Below are 25,083 nucleotides of genomic sequence, written 5' to 3'. Positions count from 1 at the left end.
ATTGGTTGGACACTCAGTTCGAGTTCACCCTAAGGTAAAGCCATGTTGAGCAGGTCAAAACTCTCAAGCAAACTGTTCTTCCAAAGAGTCACAAGATTTACACTTTTGAGGTGAACCAGTCCTGTGAATGGCTTATTTACTTAGTTGTATCTGCATTTAAAACCTTTGACGTGAAAAACATCCACATTTAAGTCATAAGTCCTACCCTGCTGATCACAAGCAGTTTGTTGTGATGGGTGATTGCAAGTCTGAGGTCGGTGTGCTGCTCTCTGGGTGTTCCCCAAGGATCAGTTTTGGGGCCCTTTACCTTTTAAAATTTACATTTTTCCTTTTGGCCAACTTTTAAGAACACTTGGTCCTAACTTTCACTTTTATGCCAATGACACTCATATCTACATACATTTAAAACCTGATGTCAATATGCCTATGTCTTTTCTTTCTCAATGTTTTACTGAGATAAAAAAATGGCTGTCTGAAAATTTTCTGTCTAAACGGTGACAAGACTGAAGTGATGCTTATTGGTTCACCAGTTGCGCAAAGCAGAGTCCGTAACTGTGTGGATGGATCTGCTTTAATATTAAACTAACTGCCCAATTACCTCCCATGTTGAATTTCTCTGTGGCTGAAAAGTTAATCAACACTAATTGTTACGCGTATCGATTATTGTAATGCTTGGCTGGCTGGAGTTTCCACAGTTAGACACAGTTACAGTTAGTACAAAACTCTGGAATTCTAGAACAAGGACGAGTGCAAGGGAGCACATCACACCCATCTTGGAAAAATTGCACTGGGTTACTGTTAGTTTTCGCATTGATTTTAAAATTCTTATTCTCACTTATTAGGCATTGAATAATTTGGCTCCTTAATATCCCTCTGAGATTTGAAATGCAGAATCCCTTAGTGGTTTTTAAATCTTCCCTTAAAATTTACTTTTTAAGGGTAGCTTTTATGTGATTCCTTTGTTTTTTATTATATTGGCTTTGTATTGTTTGGTTAGTTCTTTACTGCTTGTATTATTTTGTGTATATTTTAACTTCATATTTTTTATATGTATGTCAAGCGCTTTGAGATGCTACTTTTAAGGGCATTATATAAAATAAAGTTTACTATTATTATTATTATTATTGTTATAAAATGTGTGTTTACAGGCTAAACCATATACTGTAATATTTCAAGTAATAATTTGTCTTCTCTAAAACTGTGCAGCAACTGGTCCAGTCCTGCAGCATGGTTTCCCTGGAAACCTCTCGGTCAGTTTGTTTTGGTCTTCATGGGTAGAACAGCGGGGGCCGAGCTGCAGCGTTTCAGTATTAGCAGTCTCTTACAGGGCCAGTAATGAGCCCATTGAATTACATGATTGCACTCTGGAGGCTGCAAATTGACCAGGCTTTTGTGCTGCCTGTGTGTGTCTGGGCTTGTGTGCTAATAGACTAAGGATCACAGCTTAACAAAATGTTTACTTGGAGGTCAAATCATGAACAAAACACTACTCACTGATCTTACACAAAACAGTTCATTGTAATAGTATAATCAGAAAGTCCTGCTAAAAATGGCTTGCTCTGTTCTTCCGCAGCATTGTGATGATTGGCAGGTGAGTTTTTGAACACACAACACATGCATTTACATTACAAATAGAAAAGGGAGAAAAACACTTACTTGGTCTTTTGGCATGGTCCAGTTTTCAGTTCACAGTCCCGCCCATGAAAGCCTTCAGGACATAAACAGCTGTAATCCCCAGAGTCATTCAAGACGCAAGTAGCCCCATTCTGACACGGCTGCTCTCTGGAGCACACGTAAATATCTGCAGAAACAAGTCAGCGCTGTTATTGTCGATCTATTAAAGCGTTTGCTACTTAAGGTCATGAATAATAAATCACCTCTGTTGCAGAATCTGAAACTTAAAACAACAAAACCTGAAAATAAAATGTTTAAGAACCAATTACAACTGAAATGAAAAAATATGGTTAAATTGTATTTATATATTTCAATTTAAATTAAAAACAGAAATATGAAAACTAATATAAAGCAAAATTACTAAAACTAAATAATACAAAAATAACCAACCCATGCTCAATGTAAATGAGTGACTCCGGCTACATATCTGAAAAATGGGTTCGAAATTTCTCTGCAGTTTCCAGGTTAAATGAACACTAGTGGCAATAAAACACCAACAACTTTTATTTCTTTTTCACACAAATGATTACAGGGGAATTTATCAATGAATAAAATAATTTGTGATTACCTTAAAACACTTTTCCCAGCGTGTTGTGTAAGCAAATACATTTTAATGTTTGTGTCACATAATCAGCTCCATAAGTATGGTTTTCTAACTTAGTAAACTTGCTCGATAGCTCACTTAATACAGCACATCGGTGCAAGTTCTGTGAAAAATTAATCACAACACTCCACAAAAGAGCTTCAAGTCTTGTATAAGTTGCTTAAGCAAATGCATTTTTACTGTATCTTACATTTTCTTTTGTTAACTCACATCTAAAATGGAGAAAAGTTTATATAGCTTATGGCCTTTTGTGGACGTGCCAATTGACAATTTTTCCGATTTCAGATTTTGCTGAAATATTGCGTATTCCCAAAGAGCCTTGGTTGTGACTAGCCATTTTCATGCCCTGTCATTTATTTCTTGGGTATATGTTTAAATACATGTAAATCATATTGCATTTCTTTAACAGAATAATCAGTGCTGTCAGGTTAATCTACAAAGATGAATCACCTTTATCACAGAATCGTCCCGTCCACCCGTCCATACATGTGCATTGCCAGGGCTGATAGCAGGTGCCATGGACACATCCTGGCATTCGCACACAGTCTTCACACCGCGGTCCACCCCATCCCGGATCACACCTGCCACACGGAGGCAATAGTTAGCCCTGCATACCATTGTATTGTTAACCTGTTTACAGTGTTCTTCTGCAATAGTAGTGAGCGGGAACAGGCTTGCACAGGTCAGATAGACTTCAACAACATAACGCCTGAGAGACACACGAGCCCATATTTCACTCTCATGAACCCACTCACCTGCAGTCACCGGTTTCAGCACACTTTCCATGGCCGAGCTCACACGTGCAGTTACTGGCTGAGGGTGTTGGAGATGTTTCTACTGAGGAAAATAAATCTGTGAAGAGAAGAGTACATTTAATAGGTTGTTTTGTTCTATTTTGCTTTGACCATTATACAGTTGAGTTACTGCATAACAGCAATCCTCAATGATAATTCCTCTTCAAATTAAACTTGTCCTTCAGATCACATAACACGCTCAAGCTTGTCTGTGAGAGTTTGTCACTTGTAGAAGGCATGTGCGGTCAGTGTCACTTTTCAACAGCTTATGTAGCATGTCGAGTGTGGTAAACAATACCATACTAAGATGCACATGCACGTCGATCTTGCCTGAAGGAAAGCTAATTTATTGTGACACACTTTCAGTGAGAGACAATCACGGGAAGACAAACTGTTATTTAATTAGTTATCTTAAAGGGATAGGTCACCCAAAAATGAACCATTTGTCATCATTTACTCACCCTCATGTTGTTTCAACCCTGTATTTCTTTCGTCTGTTTAACACAAAAGAAGATAATTTGTTGTATAAATGTTTCAGGGAGCCATTGACTTACTATGGGAGCCAGTGGGTAAAAGAAACTCTTTGGTACTAAGATTCTTCAAATGATCGTTTTGTGCTCTGCAGAAGAAAGAAACTCCTACAGGATTGGAAAAACATGAGGGTGAGTAAATGACGGCAAAGTTTAAATTCTTCGGTGAACTGTGGCTTTTTATTTTCACTTGCTATACCATCAGTACTCCATCTTGGTCAGTTTGATGGTGAAAACGTGCGGTGCATTATTACAGATTAATATATGAAGTAATTTTAACAGTAATACATAAAACATTCTCCTAATTGCATTCTTGATTGAGAGTAATGAGGACAGATGCTGAAGGGAAAAGGTGTTATGAAAACTGCCAGAAGAAAAAAAAAATTGTATGTATGTGTGTGTACATATATACATATGAAGTATGACCAATATATATATGTATGTGTATATATATATATATATATATATATATATATATATATATATATATATATATATATATATATATATATATACATGTGTGTAATAAAATATTGAAATATATTATAAATAAATATGTCTATTAAAAAAATCTATATTAAAATGACTAAAAATGCAAAATATTATTTATTTTAGAGAGAAACTGAAGCCGGTTTTCATCAAAGTCTGACCTCTGACCGGGAGAGTGGAAAGTTTATCCGTATTCTTTTTCAATCCCTAATAATCTACATGTACTTTAATATGAAAAGTTTTATGAAGTGTTACAGGAAATGATTCACCCCGATCTCCATCATCACCATCTCGACTGAGTGATTTAGCATTCTTGGCCGTGCTTATCCAGTATTGGGTTTTGCGCTACAGTGGATGTTAGTGCAGGGTGTGTATATGTGTGTGTTGGGGGACGGCCAGGAAGCGCGTGTGTCTGTGGTGATGGGCACGAGGGGAGCGTGTGCGGTGGGAGGAGAGGAATGTGCTCATGTCTCCGCCCGTATGAGCTTTGCCCGAACATCACAAGAATTCACCATCGCCCAGGGCCCAACCCCTGCATGCCTTACAACCCGGCGCTCACAGCCAGCCTCTTACATCACACGTCTCGTCTGCGTTTCCACTAAATGGACTAAATTATTCTTTATAGCCAGGAAGTTGCGAATAATTATCAATGTGCAAATCACATGTACCCTTACGAGCAGGTTGTTTACCCCCATCTGACATGCTCACTTAATGGTGTGCCTATTCCAGATAAAGGCTGGTATGTGAGACACAATGCGTGGGTAAGCTCGTATTCATTCAGTGGTGCTGGAATGGGAAGCATTTTCCATGTAATCTGGCCAAGTGTAAGACCTGTATTCCTGGAAACACAGAGCTTCGAACAATGCAAGCCTGGCTTTCCTACGCTATCAGTGCAACAGCTGAAAAGTACAAACTGATAACAGAGAGCAGCCCAAACAACAACATGAAGTGTAATCTCTTAAACACAGACAGCTGAAGGATTAGTTTAACATTTCAAACCAAGAGAATCTGTTCTCGTAATGATTCTTGCTTTACAGCTCAATAAGACATGACTGGAAAAATATTCTCCCTCTTGCTCAAAGGTACTTTACATACACTGTGGGGTCCAAAAGCTAGTATTTATTTATTATTAATTTAACCTGTTGAAATATTTCTAGGTCACTAAACCATTTTTAAAGCCAACGAAAATATGTTCTAAGTAATGAAAATATTATTTCTGAATGTTTTTTTTCTTTATGTTTAAAAATGTTTTAAATTGTTATATGAATGTTACTTTTAAATGTTCTTTCTACACGCTGAAAAAAGTAGTAAAATTTTTAAAAACGTTAGATGAACATCCAACTAAAAAGTTTCCAATAAAAGAAAAGCGTACCATGAATGATTATAAATATTTTTGCGCTAATGTCTTGAGAACATTCAGGCCCAGATGACTTTAAATGAACATTCTCAACATTCATAACATAATTAACATTAATGTTTGTTAACTTTGAGAGAACATTTCTAGAACCTCAGCTGAATTTCTGAGAATTATTTGAAATGCTTTGACTCTTATTTCTGAACTACGTAAAAATAAAAATTGCCATAATATTATATATTACAGATAAATAGTATGAAATGTCTGATATTTAAAATAGGATTTTACCAGCAGTGAAGATTGGATTTGCGTTATTTTGCCTAGCGCACAGTGAAATTACAAGTAAATTTATTTTTGCAAGACACTGGGCTTATCAATACCTTATTAGGTGTTTACATAACACTAAAAAAATGAAATAAGATGAACGGCAGAGGAAGTTTGGAGCTCTTCAGCGATGTAATCAACAGATTCTCACTCACATTCTGTGGTCTAAAACTAAACTAAAACACATGAATTTAATAGTTAATCACAATACTTTTGTCCATATAGTGTATCTTGTGCATGGCCAAAAACATACTGAATTAACTTTTTAGTGGATCTGTAATTGCCCATACATTTTTTCTATGGACTGGGATTTCTCCAACTTGTGAGCGAGGGAGCAAGTGAAGAATGGTAATCTTAGAAAAGCAACATATGGAATATGTAGAGAACATTTGCATAATTCAATACACGTGCTTACACGCAATATACAAAGCAATTTTCTTTTCTTTTTTCCTTGCTGTTGTCCAATTGCTCTCTGCATTTACGGCAGGTTCAAAGCATGCTTTAGATGACGAAGACTGGGAGTTGTTTAAATCCAGGCTGGAGACAGTGAATACTTCATACGTAGTAAACACTAGAGTTTGAAAGAGAAAATGAGTCCGGGTGTGACGGCAAACAGGAGTCCGATGATCTCAGAGTGCTGATAGACGTGGTGCAAATAACCTCTTCTTGTTCAAACTGGAGGAGTCTATTCTAGAAAAGCCTCCAGGCTTAATCCTGTAGTGCGTGTAAATATTTTGCGCTCACAATGGTTTCGAAATAATATGATACAGCAAGAAATCTGAAAATGGGCCATGAGTCAGTTCAAGTTGTTTTTGTGTGATTCAAGTTTGTCAAACACACACACACACACATATAGTATAATATAGCCTAACAAAAAACTGACAGTATTTTCAATTAAAAGAAGCCATGCTGCTTCTTTAAAATAACTTTTTAGATGCACAGATCTGTGGGATTTTTACCATTGACATCAGGTTAAGAATTGTATTTTGCAAATGATATATATGCATGATTGGGACATATTGTAGTAATTAAGATGAGAGGAATCATAAAGTTTCTTTGTTTTGCTATTCTTGTAATGGTAGATCTATGATCAGCTTAGGCTTACAATGCTTTTGGGAAACGCAGCCCTTTACATGTTCCTAAAGGGTTTCGTGAGATTCACTGGGACACCTGCTGATTTGATCTGTCATGTTCTGATTTAATGGGCACTGATTTATGCTGTGTGATCTGTCATAGTGAACATTTCAATTGTTAACAGTAGCTGTGTTTCCTGGGGTTCAGTTGATGATGGCAGTGCAACAGGTGTGACTGTCTCCATCCTCCAGTCGTTGTGGTTCACCTCAAGGGGTCCTCAACCAGACACCGCAGTGCGTGGGCTCACTGCATGGGAAAACCAGAGTGATCTAAATTTATTCCTACCATGAAACCCTATATCCCCTCTCTCCCCAGAACCCCCGTGGACAAGCTCAGCGCCATGGTGCCAGTGAAACATGCAGGTGTGGGTTTCCCTTTGGTTTTAACCCTAGACGGGCCACATGCACACCCCGAGCTTATGCATGTGTGTCTAAGATCCCACTGGGGAGCAGGTGGAGTGTAATGGAAGGCCGGCTGGACAGCGTCTAAAGGAGCTGAGGAAGAAGTAACTAGATCCATGCGAAGCAAAGGATCATTCAGCCTCAGTATCCACTTAGCCGTTTGCACTGCTAGAAAAACATTTTGCCAGGACAGACAAGCGAGGACGGATTATGATCCAGTGAGGCTCCAGAGCACTAGTGTTGGCTGCAGCATAGGCTCATTGGAAAAACATACAATATATATTTACTGTACATACAATTCAGTATGTAGTACCCAGGTAAAATAAACAGTAGCGGCAGTAAAACACCAACTTTTATTGCTTTTCACACACATTTTGTTTACAGGGCAAATTACCAATTAATATTATGATCTCGAAACAGTATGACTATTGTGCATGATAAGTTAACTAACACATTTTGATGTTTTTGTCATCATTGTGTAATCGGATCCATATGTATTGGTTTTCTCACATAGTAAACTTGCTCAGTAGCTTACCTGGTACAGCATTACATGCACAGAATGCATTGCTATCTCACTTTAGCTTTTGTTAACACTATCCAGGTTGGGTTTCGTGTACTGTACATTATTGTCTGTCATTTTTAACTGTACATGCGATATATACAACTAACTCAAAATGTCAGATTCACATTCACTTGTTTCCGACAAAATTAAATAATCTGTTAACGCCATTCACTGGACATGTCACTTTGAAAGTGTCTGCAAAATTGCATTGCTTTGTGCACATAGCTGCCATAGGAAAGTTTTTGTCACTTGGGAGATTTCCACACTGTAATTTCCAGTAAACACATTGAACTACCTAATTTCAATGAAATAATAAATGCTGTGCACAATTCATTGAATTTTCTAAATGTTGACATCATTTACTCATGCTCATGTCCTTCCAACTTTGTATGGCTTTCTGTCTTTGGTTTTGTGGAGCACAAAAGAAAATATTTTGTATATATATAAGTTTACATTAATATTTTTTATTATCTTTTCTTTTTATATTTTCTTTGTTGTTTAATTTCTAGTAAGATTTAGTCATTTTTATTAGTTATTTTCCTTAAAGGTTTATTTTTTTTAATTTCATTTTTAGCTTTTATTGATTCCCAGCAAGTTATTTTAGTTCTTTAACTTGACTAAGTTGCTAAAACAACACTTAAAATTGTAATATTTAATAACATTTTTTTTCCTGACTTATTTTTATAACATCTATAGAACTATTCAATGTACCATGACTAATATAAAACATCAAAGCAGTTTTATGTTCAGCAGCCACTGATAGTGTTGAGGAACAGCCAGCAGCTGATATGATTTCTGATTTCTTATTTCACGTTGTGGCAATAGTCACTGGCACAGACTCGAGCGCTGTCCGTCCGTCTGGATCAGTTTTGCATTGCAGTGGCTTGTTTCCAGGTTTGAGTCTCTCAGCTGGAAGCCCCTTCCAGGAGATACTGGCCCCACTGACCTGCACTATAATCCATCTCTACAGACATGCACTGATCAGGTTCTCCCCCCATCTTCAACTGACACAACTGACATGTCTTCTGGCTTGCTTGGATGCACAGGGAACGGACTTTGGGCATTGACCTTTGCCCCCAGCACGCGTGTAAGACTCTTGCGCCCAACAACTGAGACGCAGATTTGTCACATTCTCTAAGCAGACAGGAATTTCACAGCTGAATACTCAAAGAGACGGATCTGCCGCAACGGAACCATCAAAGGCCTCTGACGCTGAGTTTTATGTAATCTGCTCGCCAGGATCCTGTTGCAGCACAGTTGGCAGAAACTGTTTGAGGAAATTAACAGCCTGTGTGGCCAATTCTTATAATGAACCTCCTCCAACGATATATTTTGTGAATACTCTATGTGCTTAGCTTTTCCTTGTCATACATCTAGTTTCACTGCGTTCAATGCTAAACAGATATTTTATGGCATTATTATCAATATAACTACTGTAGACTATTGCTATTATTTTATAATTATTTTACAGATAGTTAAATCAAAGTCCGGTTCCACTTTATTTTATAGTCCTGTTCTGCATGCACATACTATGAACATATTATTGTGATTACAAAAATTTGGTATTACCCCTGAACCTACCCCTAACCTTAACCTTAACACATTTAGTTGCCTAATAAGATAAATATTAAGAAATTCTAAACATTCGCATCATGATTGTATTGTGAAAGTGCTATAAGAATCAATTCGGCTTGACTTGACAAACAAACAAGCAGCACATGTGACTTCCTATGATTGTGGTTTAGTGACATGAATTTTTTAAATGGCTGATGTCAATATCTTTATGTAGTAAGCATAATATAGTTAAATGACTGCAAATGAGTTGTGAGGAATATTGTGGAAATTAAAATGTTAAAAAGTCATATTTCACATTTACTCAAAAGATTTTAAACAGAAATATAAAAATGATATAAGTGATATTTCTGATATCAGTGCCCCTTAATAATGTATGCGTTTGGGATGTGTAGAAAAGTTATTCAGAATTAATCAACTTAACTTAAAGTTATTATATGTATATTGAATTAATGTAAAAAAGCAACCACTTCTCAAGAATATATAGTAAAAATAGAAATAGAAATGAACAGCGTATGAAGTCTCTTTACCTTGGGCTTCACAGTTGTGTTGAAGTAGCATACAGCAGCCACAGAGCAGCAGAACTACTGTGAGTCTCATGGTGCAGGGCGATCTGAAACAATGAGACATTTGTGAAATTATCATTCATTTCATCACAAATTTTTGAACAGTTTGCTATTGGCTGGCATATATTATGAATATACCGACTGAATATAAGTATAAAGCAGGAAATGGTGCACTAAAAACAAGGCATGCTTGCATAGCCTCCAACATGAGTCACAAAACCTCAAGATGAAGATCTCGGAGCACTTTCACTCTTCAAAACATCTAACAGAGCAACACCTGACCATCGACCAGCCAACAGACACGCTTAAATAATTCAACGTAAAACTTAATAATTAAAAGCACTATGTGAATCTTTCATGGTGGACATTTACGAAACCGTATCACCGAGTGCTGACAGAATAAGTGTTACGCTGTGTCTGTTTGTTTCTCCTGTGCCTAACCTGGTCTCTGTTCCACACCTGCTTAAGCAATACAGTTTAATATTCCCATTTTATGCTCATTTATAAGACCATAACTTATATTTTTGGGTTCTGAGAATACATTTACATTATTTAAATTAAAAGAAACAACAACTAAACACCACATGCTGTACATTGCAGCAGCACCTCTTTTCACCCTCTGCTTGAAACACACTGGTTTAGTTCTTGTCTCTTTAATAGAGATAAAACAGTATGAAAACGTTCTATGATTATAGTGAAAAGATCAGTATTATCACAACATTGCTAACAAATTGTTAAAACACAAAAAACAACAATTAAAATTAGCAGATATTGTTCGCATAAACTTTAAAATAACAACATTTAAATGATGGCCATATTTTGAACTTATTTAAAATGATAATGTTTAGGAAATGAATGAGTCAAAATGACAGATTATAGGCATTTATCTGCTTTGTAAACAAGTGGAAGCTATCTTATTTAAAGTGTTGAGGATTCAAGAAAGCGTAAGCTTGCTTTCCATCTCCTGGTTAAGATTTACATCAAACATTTAGTTTGAACAGAAATGGCAGGCAGACTGAGTGAGTGAGACTGTAAACCCACTGTCTGACAGCAGGTGGCGCTTATGGAACAGCAGAAACAGAATCATTTCCCCAGTAACCTTCTGTAAACACTGCATCAGCAGGCGATACACGAAGAGAAGATGAGAAGAAAATGCCAAGGAGAAGCCAGTCGGTTCAGCCATATGCAACCATCTTATTCATTAATTCATATATTACTACATATTTCTCTCTGCACTGTGCTTTTTTGTCATGTTTTCACCCAATACATTACTGTGGGGACTTTTTATTGTGATTTATCATCAAACGGGTAACCGTTTCATAGCTACTCTGATTGGTCAAATGGCCTAGTCTGTTGTGATTGGTCGACCACTAATACCATAAGCTGATCTTGAAATTAATTTCTATGTATTATTACAGCTGTGTTTTTAAAGTGATGTATGCAATGTTTATTTGTGTTAGTGATTATTTGTATTGTTTGTGTGTTGAGCCTTTTGTCTAAACACAATTTTCTACCCCACTGAGGATAGACAATAAAACTTTGAATTGAATTTGAATTGAAATATAAATAACGAGAGTTGTTGTGGTGTTTTCTTGTAGAGAGATGAACTTCTTTTGCCATGGATTTAACACACACACACACACACATATATATATATATTTAGATAATTTGCATGCAAACAGTAGTATTTTACACTAAAAGAAAGATTTTAAAAAAATCATAGCAAGCAAGGGATTATTGAGATATTTTCTAATGTATGATTTGCAAATGATCTCCGTGACGTCAATCTCTCAAACTCATAGATGACGAAATAGCAAGATGATTTTGGATTCTTCTCTGTTTTCTCCATCTGTTGGAGAATTTGTTGTTTCCCATTGTAGATCAATGGAGTGCTCTTGCAACCATTAATGAGGATGAATTTGGGGAAAAGCTTTAAAAGGGAAAGCGGAGAAGAGGTCCATGGAGGAGGCTCTCTAGCATGTCACACATTAGGAAGGCTTCATCTACGGTCCTTGATACTGGGATGCCATGTCAATTATCACTTATGCTTTCTGGCCGGTCTCATGTGCAGACACCTGCCAGTGAAAGCAAGCGCGCAGGCTATATTTGAACGTTACTTTATTTCCTGAGCAGCTCACTCTGTGATTGTCGAAGGTGCTATTTCCAGCCGTGTTTAATTAATATGTGTCACATCAGATGTGAAAAGTACAGTCAGGGGCCTTTTACGCCATTTGACACATTGGCAATTATCCAGGGAAATTGTCATCATTTCTTCTATGGTCCATCTTTCACAAATCATCCAACTTCGATGAATCATCCACAGCAATTCATTATAACAGATATAGATTTAAATGTAGCCTACAGTCCTACAACTGAAGGCCCTTTCACAGTTCACATGAAGCTTAAAAGCAAGACGAGCAAGACGAACAACAAGTCTTTGTTCCTTTAAAAAGATCCTGCATGTTTTATAGCTTAAAACTTCCTCTTCACTAAAAACAAAGCATTTATTTAATCGAGCAAGGTGCGAGATAACATCACCCGGGCACAGACATGCCTCCAAACTGTCTCCAGAGCAAGACATCAACCAGTAGTCATCTTCTCACAGCGTCTTGTTTTCTTCACAGCATCTTTATCATTTGGTTTCTGTGTAGACCTGCAGAACCTTATCCTTTTATTGGGGGGGGTGAGCTGCTATTAACTATTGACACATATCTACTGAAATAGCATCTACTCAATACACAAAGGTGTCTGACAACAACTGAGGTGTGATAGCCGTGTTCCTCTAATAAGAATTTGTCACTTTCTAATTGATGTTAAAGCAATACGCCACATAAAGCGGTGCGTCACAGTGACATAAAATGGTAGCAACAAAAATGTGGCAAAAAATACAATTCTGTCATTATTTATTCGCCTTCATGACTTTTTCACTTTCCATGGAAGGATTTTTGGCAGACTTGTGAGGAACTGGCTAGATTCGAAATGACTGATTAATGGAGTGCTTTTACAATGACTTCAGTTAAAGCATTGTACGGAAAAGTTGAGAATTGTATGTTACAATAGTCACAATGATTCAACATCTGTCACACCCTCAGCTCGTTCCCTCAGCCCCAGTCACCATTGCCAGTCACCATCCACTCAATCTCCCATGCACCGCCCACGTGAACCGTCACCTGAATACTAATTACCTGCACCTGCACCAGCAATCACCACACCTTTTAAATACTCACCTCACTCACTCACTCACCGGCTGGAATCAAGATTGCATGGACACTCTTTGTGGATCTTCTGCCTGCTCCTTGTGGACCGTAATTGTGACTCTGTGGAGATTCAGACACAGCGATTAAGGGAAGTGACTCTTTGTTGTACTGGCTTAGCTCTGCACCTGAACTCACCAGTTGATCAGTGCTTGAAGATTCACCGTCTGTGACCACACTTACCTGCTCTGTTAAAGTGCTATGCTAATAAAGCTTCACGAAAATACTTACCCGTCTTCTCCTCTCCTTGTGTGGATGTGACAGGATTCCAGCCCCAAAAAACAGAACTTCATATCTCCCATGGATGTTAACGCTGCAGCTCAGGGAGCTGCTCCGGACCCGTTCACCGAAATGGTGACTACCCTCCGCCAAGTACTACAGTCAGTTTCACCACCCACCGAAACCGGTGCTTCCGCCACCAACAGCACGCCCCTTGCACGTCCCACGTGCTATACGGGTGAACCGAGTGGGTGCAGTGGGTTTATTCTGCAGTGCTCACTGTTCGTCAACGCAAATACCTGTAAATTCCCCAATGAGGCCACCAAAGTCACCTTTGTGATCTCTCTTCTCACCGGACGAGCGCTACAATGGGCAGAGGCTCTTTGGAGCTCCAACAGTCCAGTTCTATCCTCATTTGACGCCTTCGTCACTCACCTCCAGGAAGTGTTCGGGGTGGCTCTAACTCCTCTCTCAACCCATGATGAACTCTTAAATCTCCGGCAGGGAGCCGCTGAAATACACGACTACACTCTCCGTTTCCGAACATTAGCCGCCACCAGTGGTTGGAACCAAACTGCCCTACTAGCTGCGTACCGTAAAGGTTTAAAACCCCAGATCAGAAAGCAAATGGTCATTTACGACGATAATGTCAGTCTAGAAACATTCATTAGAAAGACAATAAATGTTGCTCAGCACCTCTCGGCTTGTGCCTCCCCGGCTTCATATGCCATCTCTCCATCGGCCAGAACGCCCTCGCCCCAACGAGACCAGGAGGAACCCATGATCACCGACTCCTACCGCCTAGATGCCTCTGAACGGAGACGCCGCATCCAGGAGCGGCTGTGTTTATACTGTGGCGAGGCCACTCACCTGATCCACGCCTGCCCAGTCCGTCCGCCTCGCCCAATGGTGAGTACAGTCTCAATTACCCCATCAGTATCTCACATACCTCATATCAAAGCCCAGATAACAATTAACTCACGTACTCTTTCCATCCATGTCCTGGTGGATTCCAGAGCCGCCAGCAACTTCATCTCATCTCACTTCGTAACCAAGCACCGTATTCCCATCATCCAGAATGAGACCACTTACCGTATCACTACCATCCAGGGATCACCATTGGGCGGTGGCAAAATAACTAGAAGGACACACGAGCTACAACTCGTTCTGCCCCACGGACACCGGGAACAACTGGCCCTCCTCGTACTTCCTCGCGCTACCGTTGACGTCGTCCTGGGTAGGCCGTGGCTGGCCCAACATAATCCACAAATCAACTGGAGCACAGGGGAAATCCAGGCATGGGACCCGGAATGCCAGAGTCACATTCACCGTTCACCAGTCCAGAGTTCACTGCGCCACCGCACCTTCAATTGCACTCCACCACCATAGGAAGACCTGCCCTTTACTCCTCCTACTCCGATGTGTTCAGCAAGGAACAAGCCACCCGATTACCGCCTCATCGGCCCTGGGACTGTAGTATCGACCTGCTGCCAGGTGCCAAGCTACCGCATGGGAAAATATATCCACTCTCCCGTCCTGAGCAGGTGGCGATGGAGGAATACATCCAGGAGGCTCTCGATCAGGGGTTCATCAGGCCATCCACATCTCCAGCTGCATCCAGTTTTTTCTTCGTCCCCAAGAAGGATGGCGGACTTCGACCATGCATCGACTATCGGGTGCTAAATGACGCCACCGTCAAGTTCGCCTACCCGTTACCACTCGTTCCGGCGGCTCTGGAGGAACTGCGCGAAGCCAAGGTGTTCACCAAACTCGACCTCCGCAGTGCCTACAACCTGATCCGTATCCGAGAGGGAGACGAGTGGAAGACTGCCTTCATCACCCCTGCCGGGCACTACGAATATCAGGTTATGCCCTATGGGCTTGCTAACAGTCCATCCATCTTCCAGAGTTTCATGAACGAAATATTCCGTGATTATCTCCACCAATTCGTCATTGTCTACATAGACGATATCCTGATCTACTCCCGGAACATAGAAGAACACCAAACCCATGTCTGCCACGTTTTACAACGACTCCGAGACCATCACCTCTACCTAAAAGCTGAGAAGTGCGAGTTTCACTGCACTACTGTCTCCTTCCTCGGGTACGTGATCTCTGCGGAGGGAGTTCAGATGGAGTCTGCCAAGGTGGATGCTGTGGCCAACTGGGCGGAGCCCACAACGGTGAAAGAACTCCAGCGTTTCCTTGGCTTTGCCAATTTCTACCGACGCTTTATCAAGAACTACAGCCTGCACTCGGCTCCTCTAACATCCCTCCTAAAAGGAGGTCAGCGCCAGCTGCGCTGGACACCCCAAGCTCGAGAGGCCTTCAGCCATCTTAAACACCTCTTCACCTCAGCACCCATTCTTCGACATCCTGACCCGTCCAAGCCTTTCGTCGTAGAGGTTGATGCGGCCAATCACGGCATTGGAGCCGTGTTATCCCAATGGTCTGGTGAACCTTGCTCACTCCATCCGTGTGCGTACTTCTCTAGGAAACTCTCTCCTGCCGAATGCAATTATGGTATCGGAGACCGTGAGTTGTTGGCCATTAAACTCGCCCTTGAGGAGTGGCGGCACTGGCTAGAGGGAGCCCAGTTTCCATTCACTGTTGTCACCGACCACAAAAATCTCCAATATCTGCAGAACGCCAAAAGACTCAATGCTCGTCAGGCTCGTTGGTCACTCTTCTTTGCTCGCTTTAATTTTCAGATCACGTATCAGCCCGGTCACAAGAACACTAAAGCAGATGCCCTGTCCCGTATGTACTCACCAGAACCAGACACCAACGAGCCTGATTCGATTCTGCCACCCTCCGTTTTCCTCGCGCCCATCCTCTGGCAGATCGACGAGGAAATTCGAGCCGCCACCCTCGAGGAGCCTGCACCTCCGGAGGTTCCCACGGGTCTTATGTACGTGCCCACAAGCCAGCGACTCCCTCTACTGGAAAGTGCGCACACGTCACCTGGCTCAGGACACCCTGGCAGCAGGCGAACCCTCTCGCTCATCCAGCAGAAGTACTGGTGGCCAAACATGGTTCGTGACGTTACCCGGTACATCCTCGGATGCTCGGTCTGCGCCGTTACCACCACGCCTCGTCAACTTCCCGTGGGTAAATTACAACCACTGCCCATTCCTCGCCGACCCTGGACCCATCTAGGGGTGGATTTCGCCACTGACCTTCCCCCCTCACGGGGGTACACTACCATTCTGGTTGTTGTAGATCGTTTTTCTAAATCCTGCAAACTAATCCCTTTAAAAGGTCTTCCCACAGCGTTCGAGACCGCCGAAGCCCTCTTCACCAACGTGTTCCGGAATTATGGCACTCCAGGATGTCCCGAGGAGTTGGAAAAACACTCGCCAGACCCTGGAAATAAACTGAGGACCTCTGTCCGATACGGATGTCCCGAGGAGTTGGAAAAACACTCGCCAGACCCTGGAAATAAACTGAGGACCTCTGTCCAATACAATGTCCTCAGTTTATTTCCAGGGTCTGGCGAGTGTTTTTCCAACTCCTCGGGACATCCGTCAGTTTATCTTCTGGATATCATCCTCAGACCAACGGCCAGACCGAGCGGAAGATTCAAGAAATCTCACGGTACCTCCGTACTTACTGCTCCCAACACCAGGATACCTGGAGCCAGTATCTGCCGTGGGCTGAGTATGCCCAAAACTCCCTTCGCCAAACCACTACAGACTTAACCCCTTTTCAATGTGTTTTAGGCTATCAACCACCGCTGTTTCCCTGGTCAGGAGAAGTCTCTGAGGTGCCCGCGGTAGATCACTGGTTCCAGGAGAGCGAGAGGGTGTGGGACTCAGCTCACATCCATCTCCAACGGGCAGTTCGGAGGCATACAGAGACCGCTAACCGCCGCAGATCGCCTAATCCCGTCTATCTACCTGGAGACAAGGTTTGGCTCTCCACTCGGGATATCCGCCTCCGACTGCCCTGCAAAAAGCTGAGTCCCCGCTACATAGGGCCGTTCACCATCCATTCCCAGATAAATCCCGTCACCTACCGCCTGGACCTACCACCACACTACCGGATTTCACCCACGTTTCACGTCTCACTGTTAAAACGTCACACTGATCCAGTTTCTCCTTCCTCCACAGAACCGGAACCGCCTCCCCCTCCAAACCAACCCGAGATCCTCGGAGACAACATCTACCAGGTCCAAGAGATCCTCGACTCCCGGCGGCGGAACGGCCACCTGGAGTACCTCATAGATTGGGAGGGGTTCGGTCCCGAAGAGAGGTCATGGGTACCACGCAATGACATCCTAGATCCGGCTCTCCTCGAAGAGTTCCACCGACAACACCCGGACCGCCCGGCTCCCAGAGGTCGTGGTCGTCCCCGTCGCCGCTCTAGGGTGCCTGGAGTCACCCGTGGGGGGGGGGGGGTAGTGTCACACCCTCAACTCGTTCCCTCAGCCCCAGTCACCATTGCCAGTCACCATCCACTCAATCTCCCATGCACCGCCCACGTGAACCGTCACCTGAATACTAATTACCTGCACCTGCACCAGCAATCACCACACCTTTTAAATACTCACCTCACTCACTCACTCACCGGCTGGAATCAAGATTGCATGGACACTCTTTGTGGATCTTCTGCCTGCTCCTTGTGGAACGTAATTGTGACTCTGTGGAGATTCAGACACAGCGATTAAGGGAAGTGACTCTTTGTTGTACTGGCTTAGCTCTGCACCTGAACTCACCAGTTGATCAGTGCTTGAAGATTCACCGTCTGTGACCACACTTACCTGCTCTGTTAAAGTGCTATGCTAATAAAGCTTCACGAAAATACTTACCCGTCTTCTCCTCTCCTTGTGTGGATGTGACAACATCATTGCCCCCCCCCCCCCCAAAAAAAAAAAAAAAAAAAAAAAACATTGTTCTTGTGTGTGTTGTAACTGAACAACAGAGAGCTGTTGGGAATATTTGGAGAATAACACTTGAGAGCTGCAGTGAAGCACATGATCTGATGTTTTATGGTCTCATTCTGGACAATGACACGATAAATAGTTGTTTAGTGAACAGAAGCTGTGTAAGGATTCTTCAGAATTTCTCCTTAAGTGTTTCATGGACGTAATAACATAGTAACTTATTTTACATAGAATGTAGGTTTAACAGGATTTTAATATCATGGCTCATCAAAACTATCAATTTTACCAGTCTAGGAACACATACATTTTTACCTCTTAAATGCTGCACATTAAAAAGCACATTTGTGACCCTGGAGCACAAAAACAGTATTAAGTTGCCAAAAATCATTAGGATATTAAGTAAAGATCATGATATTTTGTACATTTCCTACCATAAATATATCAAAACTTTTATTAATATGTATTACTAAGAACCTAATTTGAACAACTTTAAAGGCGATTTTCTCCTTATTTATATTTTTGCACCCTCAGATTCCAGATTTTCAAATAGTTGTAGCTCATATGGTCCTATCCTAACAAACCAATGGAAAAGCTTATATACTTAGCTTTCAGATGATGTATAAATCTCAATTTAAAAAAATGGATACTTAAGACACTTAAGGTTTTGTGGTCCAGGGTCACATTTTAGAAAGGTGTAATCTACATCCTTCCAGATTTTGGGACTATACTGTATGAAACACTTCTTTGAAAAGTCTTTAAGCAATAAAGAATTAGTGACAGACTTCTGAACTCGGATGTACACTGAAGGACAAAATACACCTGTATTCAAAATACATGCAAAAAGCTAATCAAAAATCTTGGCATGTGTCCTTAAAAACTCATTATTTTACAAAGAAGCTTCCATGGAAACTCAGCTGGCACATGGTTCCTTTTAACCAGCATCTACCACAGAATAACAGTGAATCTGTATTCCTACGCCCTTTCCATCTCAAAAGATGTGTGAACACAAAAACTTTCCTGCTACTGAGTGAATAGACATACTTATAATTCACAAGTTTAAATGCTTGAGCTTTACCCGTGCATATTTCTGCCTTGTACAGAAATTGCAACACAAGGATGATCATTTTGAAAAAGTTACAGAGTTCAAAATCTACTGCACAACCCAGCTCTTTCAAGTGGCAGTATAAATGCCACATAACAATTTAACTCTATTAAACAGATAAACACACTTACTGACAAATAGATGTGACACACCTGAGCTGTTGGTGGTCCCTCCAGCAGAGTGTTGCAAACCTCAGGTGCTGATGTAACGGGACTCACATATCACACATACAGCGTTTGGAAGTATCGTAAAAGAAAATAAAGCACGACTTCAATATTCAGTCTCATGTGTATGCACACCCTCAAGATCAGCCTGCTAGTAAGACACGTTTTGTTGATAGAAATGCTTGTTTGTAGAAGCAGACAAGGTTCCACCTCCCCACTCTACAAGCCAACCTGCCCAAGGACTGGCTCTTAAAGAGACAGGCTTCGCTTAATACCACCATCTCACACAGCTCAAAGAACAATCCATCATGGTAGAGTGAGTACAAGATACAGTACAGACATCACATGTTTGTTTGTTTTTCTCAAACCCTCAGCCACTTTTTTGGTATTTCACCGAAGCATGACAAGTCTTGTTGTTTCAGACCGTTTTCACAGATGGACACATCTGATTGAGAGTGCATTGTTTACATGTTGCCGTCTTGTTATCAGAGAAGCGCCGTCTGACAGAAACCCTTGCGAATGCTGTAGCAGTAATGGAAGGCTTTTTGCTGTTGCTGTAGCGACAGACAAGGCTCCTGATGTTGGGGGCTGATGTGCCCACACGTTCCTCTGCAGGCGATAGTGTGGAGAGGATCAGTTTTCAGCAGATTATCTCAACAATATCAGGCCTGTGGAGCATTTGAAAACAGGCATCTACATGTCCACACCACGGTGATGGGAGACCGCACTCGCACATATACAGTATGCACACACTTGCTCGCTGCCGTACAAATATTTTACTATAAATGAGGGCGTATGTAAAGACAAACATGTAGCAACCACTGGTGCTTTCTCTTTAGAAAGCTGAATCACTACTACTATCGAAAGCAAAAAAGGGTAGACACTTTTATTGGACTTCTGAGGGCTTATGCTGATAGTCTGTGAGGAACAGATGAATAAGTAGGCACTCAAAGCTGATTTGTTTTGGTCGCTCGCCTCATGTTTATATTGATATAATGACATGCCCATTATTGCAGCCATTCAGCTTCTCGATTTTAAGCACACATTTGTATGTCTGTCCTGCTGTGGCCTGATTATGATATTTGTGCTGAAAATGGCAGTACAGTAATTAGGGTGTTCAGATCTGCTGCTCTGTCATGAGTGCTTGCTGATCTAGCTTTACATCATTATCTACTGCAGTCGCAACAATTACGGCAAATGTGAAAATTTACTTTCATTTGAGTATCACATGCAGTATCTGTTTTAATGTGTTCATCTTATGCTCAAAAGTTCCAAAAGTTTTGCTTTCAAAAGTTTTTAAGCTTTCAGTAAACAGTTATATATATTTACATTTATTCATTTAGCTGACACTTTTATCCAAAGCGACTTACAATTGCTATATACATGTCAGAGGTCGCAAGCCTCTGGAGCAACTAGGGGCTAAGTGTCTTGCTCAGGGACACATTGGCAAAAAAAAAAAAAAAAAAAATATATATATAAATAAATAAATATATATATATATATATATTTACAGTTAAATATATTTTTTTCTTAGTGTGAAGAACATTTTAATAACCTAAAGCAGTGGTTCCTAACCACGTTCCTGGAGGCCCCCCAGAACTGCAGGTTTTCCATGTCTCCTTAATCAAACACACATGATTCAGCTCTTCAGCTCATTAGTATAGACTCCAAGACCTAAAATGGGTGTCAGACAAAGGAGAGATGCAAAATGTGCAGTTTTAGGGGGCCTCCGGGAACGAGGTTGGGAACCACTGACCTAAATAACTTTTTACTGCTATAAATAAATGTTTTTGCTCTGGAAATGTTTTATACTTAACAAAATAAAGTTGTTTTATTGGCATTGATACTTTCTACGGCCATAGAAACTTTCTATTGTACAAAAGGTTCTATAAAGTTGAAAAAGGTTCCCTTTCGAACAGTCTATCCCTTTGCGTATAATGCATTGTGGAAACTATTGTTTTATTCCGTACTGAAGTCTGATTTATTCACGTTTGTGTAGTTGCATAAACCAATGGCGCTTTAGCCCGCCTGAAAGGGCAGAGCCAACCACTATATAAGTCAGCTTGGAGCACAATTACTCAGATCATTCTACTTTAGCGACGAGCATCAACTCTGGCTAACTCTGGAAGAAGCCATGGAAGAAGCTCAGCTCTGCTCGCCACCACCGCTCAAGAAGCCTTGCAGTGAGGATTCCCTGCGGCTCAGCACAAGAAGTCCTGCACCCCTCTTGGTCTCATTCGGCATGTCTGAGAAGGATGTCATAATTGAGGACGCTATCGCCAATGGCTCCATGTACTTGAAAATGTCTGATGCGGAAAAGTGCAGAGGTTCCAGTGGAGAGCCCGAAGCTTCTCAACCTACGAGGCTGAGGCCAGATGCCGAGCTCATCCGTGTCCTGTCAAAGGTGTTAGAGGATCTGTGCTTCAAGTGGTCAGTTCCAGTAGAGCCCCCCTTGGCCTGTTGGATGAGTGGTACCTGCCAGTAAGATATCAGCAATCCTCTCCCCAACGCATTGTGTCATTCTTTCCTGCAGTTCATGAAGATCTCACCTAGAAGTGGCATACCCCCTATTTGGCCTGAATTAATCCATCTACAGCACAGATGGCAAACTACAGCAAACTTCCTCTTCTCAAGGAGGTGGTCAACTCTGCCCGACATCTGCCGTGGGATTGAAGGCCCATGCAGCGCATCATTCTAAGCCCTGCAAGAACACTTCGGCCGCTCGCCAAAGCTCTTGTTCTTAGACAAGAACTACAGGCGTTGCTTGCAAAAGGCACTGTGGAAATAGTGCACCCAGTGAACAGTGAGTCAGACTTTTTCAGCTGCTTCTTCCTCATTACAAGGAGAGATGGCAGGCTCAGACCCATCTTGGATCTGAGACATCTGAACCGTTTGTTCAGATGTCTAGCATCGGCCGTTCAGGATATCAACTATCAAACTGATTCTTGCACACTCCAAGGACTGGTTTTTGACAGTGGATCTAAGACACGCATACTTACACATCTACATAGTCCGCCATCAAAGACGGTTTTTGATATTTGTGTTCAAGGGAGTGGCCTATCAATATGCAGTTCTTCCGTTTGGACTGTGTCTGGTTCCGCACACTTTTATGAAGTGCATAAATTCCTATCTTTCCCCTCTGAGGCATATGGGATTCCACATTTTGAACTACCTTGACAATTGGCTGGCTCTAGCCAGATCAGAATGGTTGGGAGTTGACTGCTCACAAAGAGCTGTTACTCAGTCTCTTGGATCGCCTTAGAGCGCCATTGGGCCTGCTTCACATGGGGCCCCTCCAGTTTTGTCTGGCACTTGGGAGGGCTTCCTGACAGGGTAGACCAACGCTGTATCAAGTTTATGGCCCCCTGGACATCCCCTAACCTGTTTCAAACAGGAATGAGGTTAGGGCTGACCTGCCAGAGGAAGGTAGTCACAACAGATGCTTCCAACTCAGGTTCCCGGAACTAGTGCAGCTCTCAGTAACAGCCCAGTGGCCCATTCTGCTGAGGAGGGACCTCCTCTCAGGCAAAACTAGCTAGCTAACTCGCTAACCAGTAAGAGTAAAAGAATACAATTTTGGAGGCAAGAGTGCCATCTACAAGTAGCCTTTACAGCCCAAAATGGTTGGTCTTCTTTAACTGGTGTTCCGGATGGAGTTTGGACCAAGTATCATGTGACGTGTCCCACGTGTTAACCTTTACAAGGACTGCAGGATAAGGGGCCCTTCCAGCTCAAAGTCTATGTGGCAGTTATCACGGTCATTCTCTCAAAGGTGGCCAATCGATCAAGAGAACAACCTAGTCATTAATTTCCTGAAGGCTGCATGGAGGCTAAACCCTCCACACCCTCAGACTGTGTCATATTGGGAATTGTCTGTAGTCCTACAGGCCCTATGAGGATCCCCCTTCGAGTCACTCAGTTTGGCAGATTTGTGTTCCTTAGCACTTAAAACAGTTTTCATTGGCATTGGTTAAAGCCGAGTTCACTGCTGATCACTGCTGTGTTCACACTGCACGATGCATCAGCGACAGAAGGTTTCACACTGCATGACTTTACAATAGGAAGAATCACCAGCAACTCTGTCTGGCACGCAAACTACGTTTCACAACCAAACACCCACATGAAGTGACAAGGAAACAACACGATATCACACGTGCAAGACCGGAGTTTTCACGTGAGACTGGGATAGCTCAGATGAAAGGCAAACAGACACGGGTGCTCCTGCTAAATGTATACTAATTTATCTTCCATTTCATGGGTTCAAATAGACCGAGAAGAAAGCCTTTTTCTGAAATGAAGCCATGCTTGCTGATATTGTGGTTTATAACTCTCGTTGCTCTCTCACTGGCTGTCGGTCATCGCCGATGTAATGTTCAGTCAGAACACTTTTCAGACAGCATTATTTTGAATCGCCAACGGGTCCAGATATTTAGCATGCCAAATATCTCACGGGCATCGGTGACTCGTCGGCGATTCTCTCAGATAGCGTCTTTGCTCAATCACACTGCATGATTGTCAATCGCGTGAACGAGCACCGATTTGCCTGTAATTTCGGGCATTTGTCGGCGATTTCTCAAAACCTCTCTTAAGCGAGTGGGTGACTTGCAAGCACTGTCAATCAGCGCCTCTTGAATTTGGGCCTAACGACTGTAAAGTCGTCCTGAAACCAAGACATGGATATGTTCCTAAGATGCTCTCGACTCCGTTCAGAGGTGATTCTCTGTTGGCGTTCCCCGCTACTGATGGTGAGCAGGGCCAGAACCTGCTCTGTCCAGTAAGGTCTCTGAGAGTATATCTGGAGCTCTTTAGCCTGTTCAGACAGTCAGAGCAGCTTTGTGTTTGCTTCGGAGGCCGCTATAAGGGCTACTAACGTAACCTCAGTTCATTGAAATAAGGGAATGAGCACTGCGTCACTTGCCGTGCTAGTGCTGAGCTGCGTGCAAATCGATTACTGCCGCTTCAGTGGAATGACCCAAGTGATAACGCTCCAAACTGACTTATATAGTGGTAGACTCCACCCTTTCTGACAGTCTAAAGCACCATTGGTTTGTGCAGTTACACAAATGTGAATAAATCAGGCTTCAGAACAGAGTAAAACAGGAGTTTTCCCCAATATTGTCTCTCAAAAGAAAGACTCTGAATCATTGAAATTAGTTGATTTTAAAACTAATCCTAAGCCGTTTCATGTTGACGTCAACAAACTTTTCAAGTTTGTCTTAATGAAAATGCAAATTCATTCTTTGCCACTAGGTGTGCTTTTGGAGCAGTAAAAATTGTGGTTTCCCCGATAACGCTGTACACAGAGCAGCACTGTGACACAAACGCTGCTTTATCAGCCATTACAGGCAAGATTAAATGAAAAATTTGGGGTTTGGAAAAATTTGAATGAAAAATAAATGCATACTATAAGTGTTTTTTGACCTTGCATGCATGTCAACCTGTTGTTGGGTACTTC

At 41.8% G+C, this 25,083-nt stretch overlaps 1 protein-coding gene across 3 annotated transcripts in view; it reads right to left on the bottom strand.

The window, feature by feature from the left end:
• The window catches only part of LOC127969892 (protein delta homolog 2-like), a 32,452-nt gene that overhangs the window by 4,993 nt on the left and 2,376 nt on the right, over positions 1–25,083 (bottom strand). Inside the window, exons 1-5 of one of the 3 annotated variants that reach the window (XM_052572032.1) lie at positions 19,596–19,808; positions 9,969–10,051; positions 3,034–3,130; positions 2,729–2,859; positions 1,657–1,801 (exon numbers count right to left, since the gene is read on the bottom strand). In XM_052572032.1, coding sequence (XP_052427992.1) covers positions 1,657–1,801; positions 2,729–2,859; positions 3,034–3,130; positions 9,969–10,038 — 443 coding nt within the window. In that variant the 5' untranslated portion in view covers positions 10,039–10,051; positions 19,596–19,808. Of the gene's footprint in view, positions 1–1,656; positions 1,802–2,728; positions 2,860–3,033; positions 3,131–9,968; positions 10,052–19,595; positions 19,809–25,083 lie in introns of those variants that run through there. The other 2 variants (XM_052572033.1, XM_052572031.1) reach the window with 2 other exon arrangements.

Source organism: Carassius gibelio, chromosome B13, assembly GCF_023724105.1.
Source record: "Carassius gibelio isolate Cgi1373 ecotype wild population from Czech Republic chromosome B13, carGib1.2-hapl.c, whole genome shotgun sequence".
Classification (NCBI taxonomy): Eukaryota; Metazoa; Chordata; class Actinopteri; order Cypriniformes; family Cyprinidae; genus Carassius; species Carassius gibelio.
The sequence above is the reverse complement of the archived record's forward strand: the minus strand, read 5'-3'. Positions and strand labels throughout refer to the sequence as shown.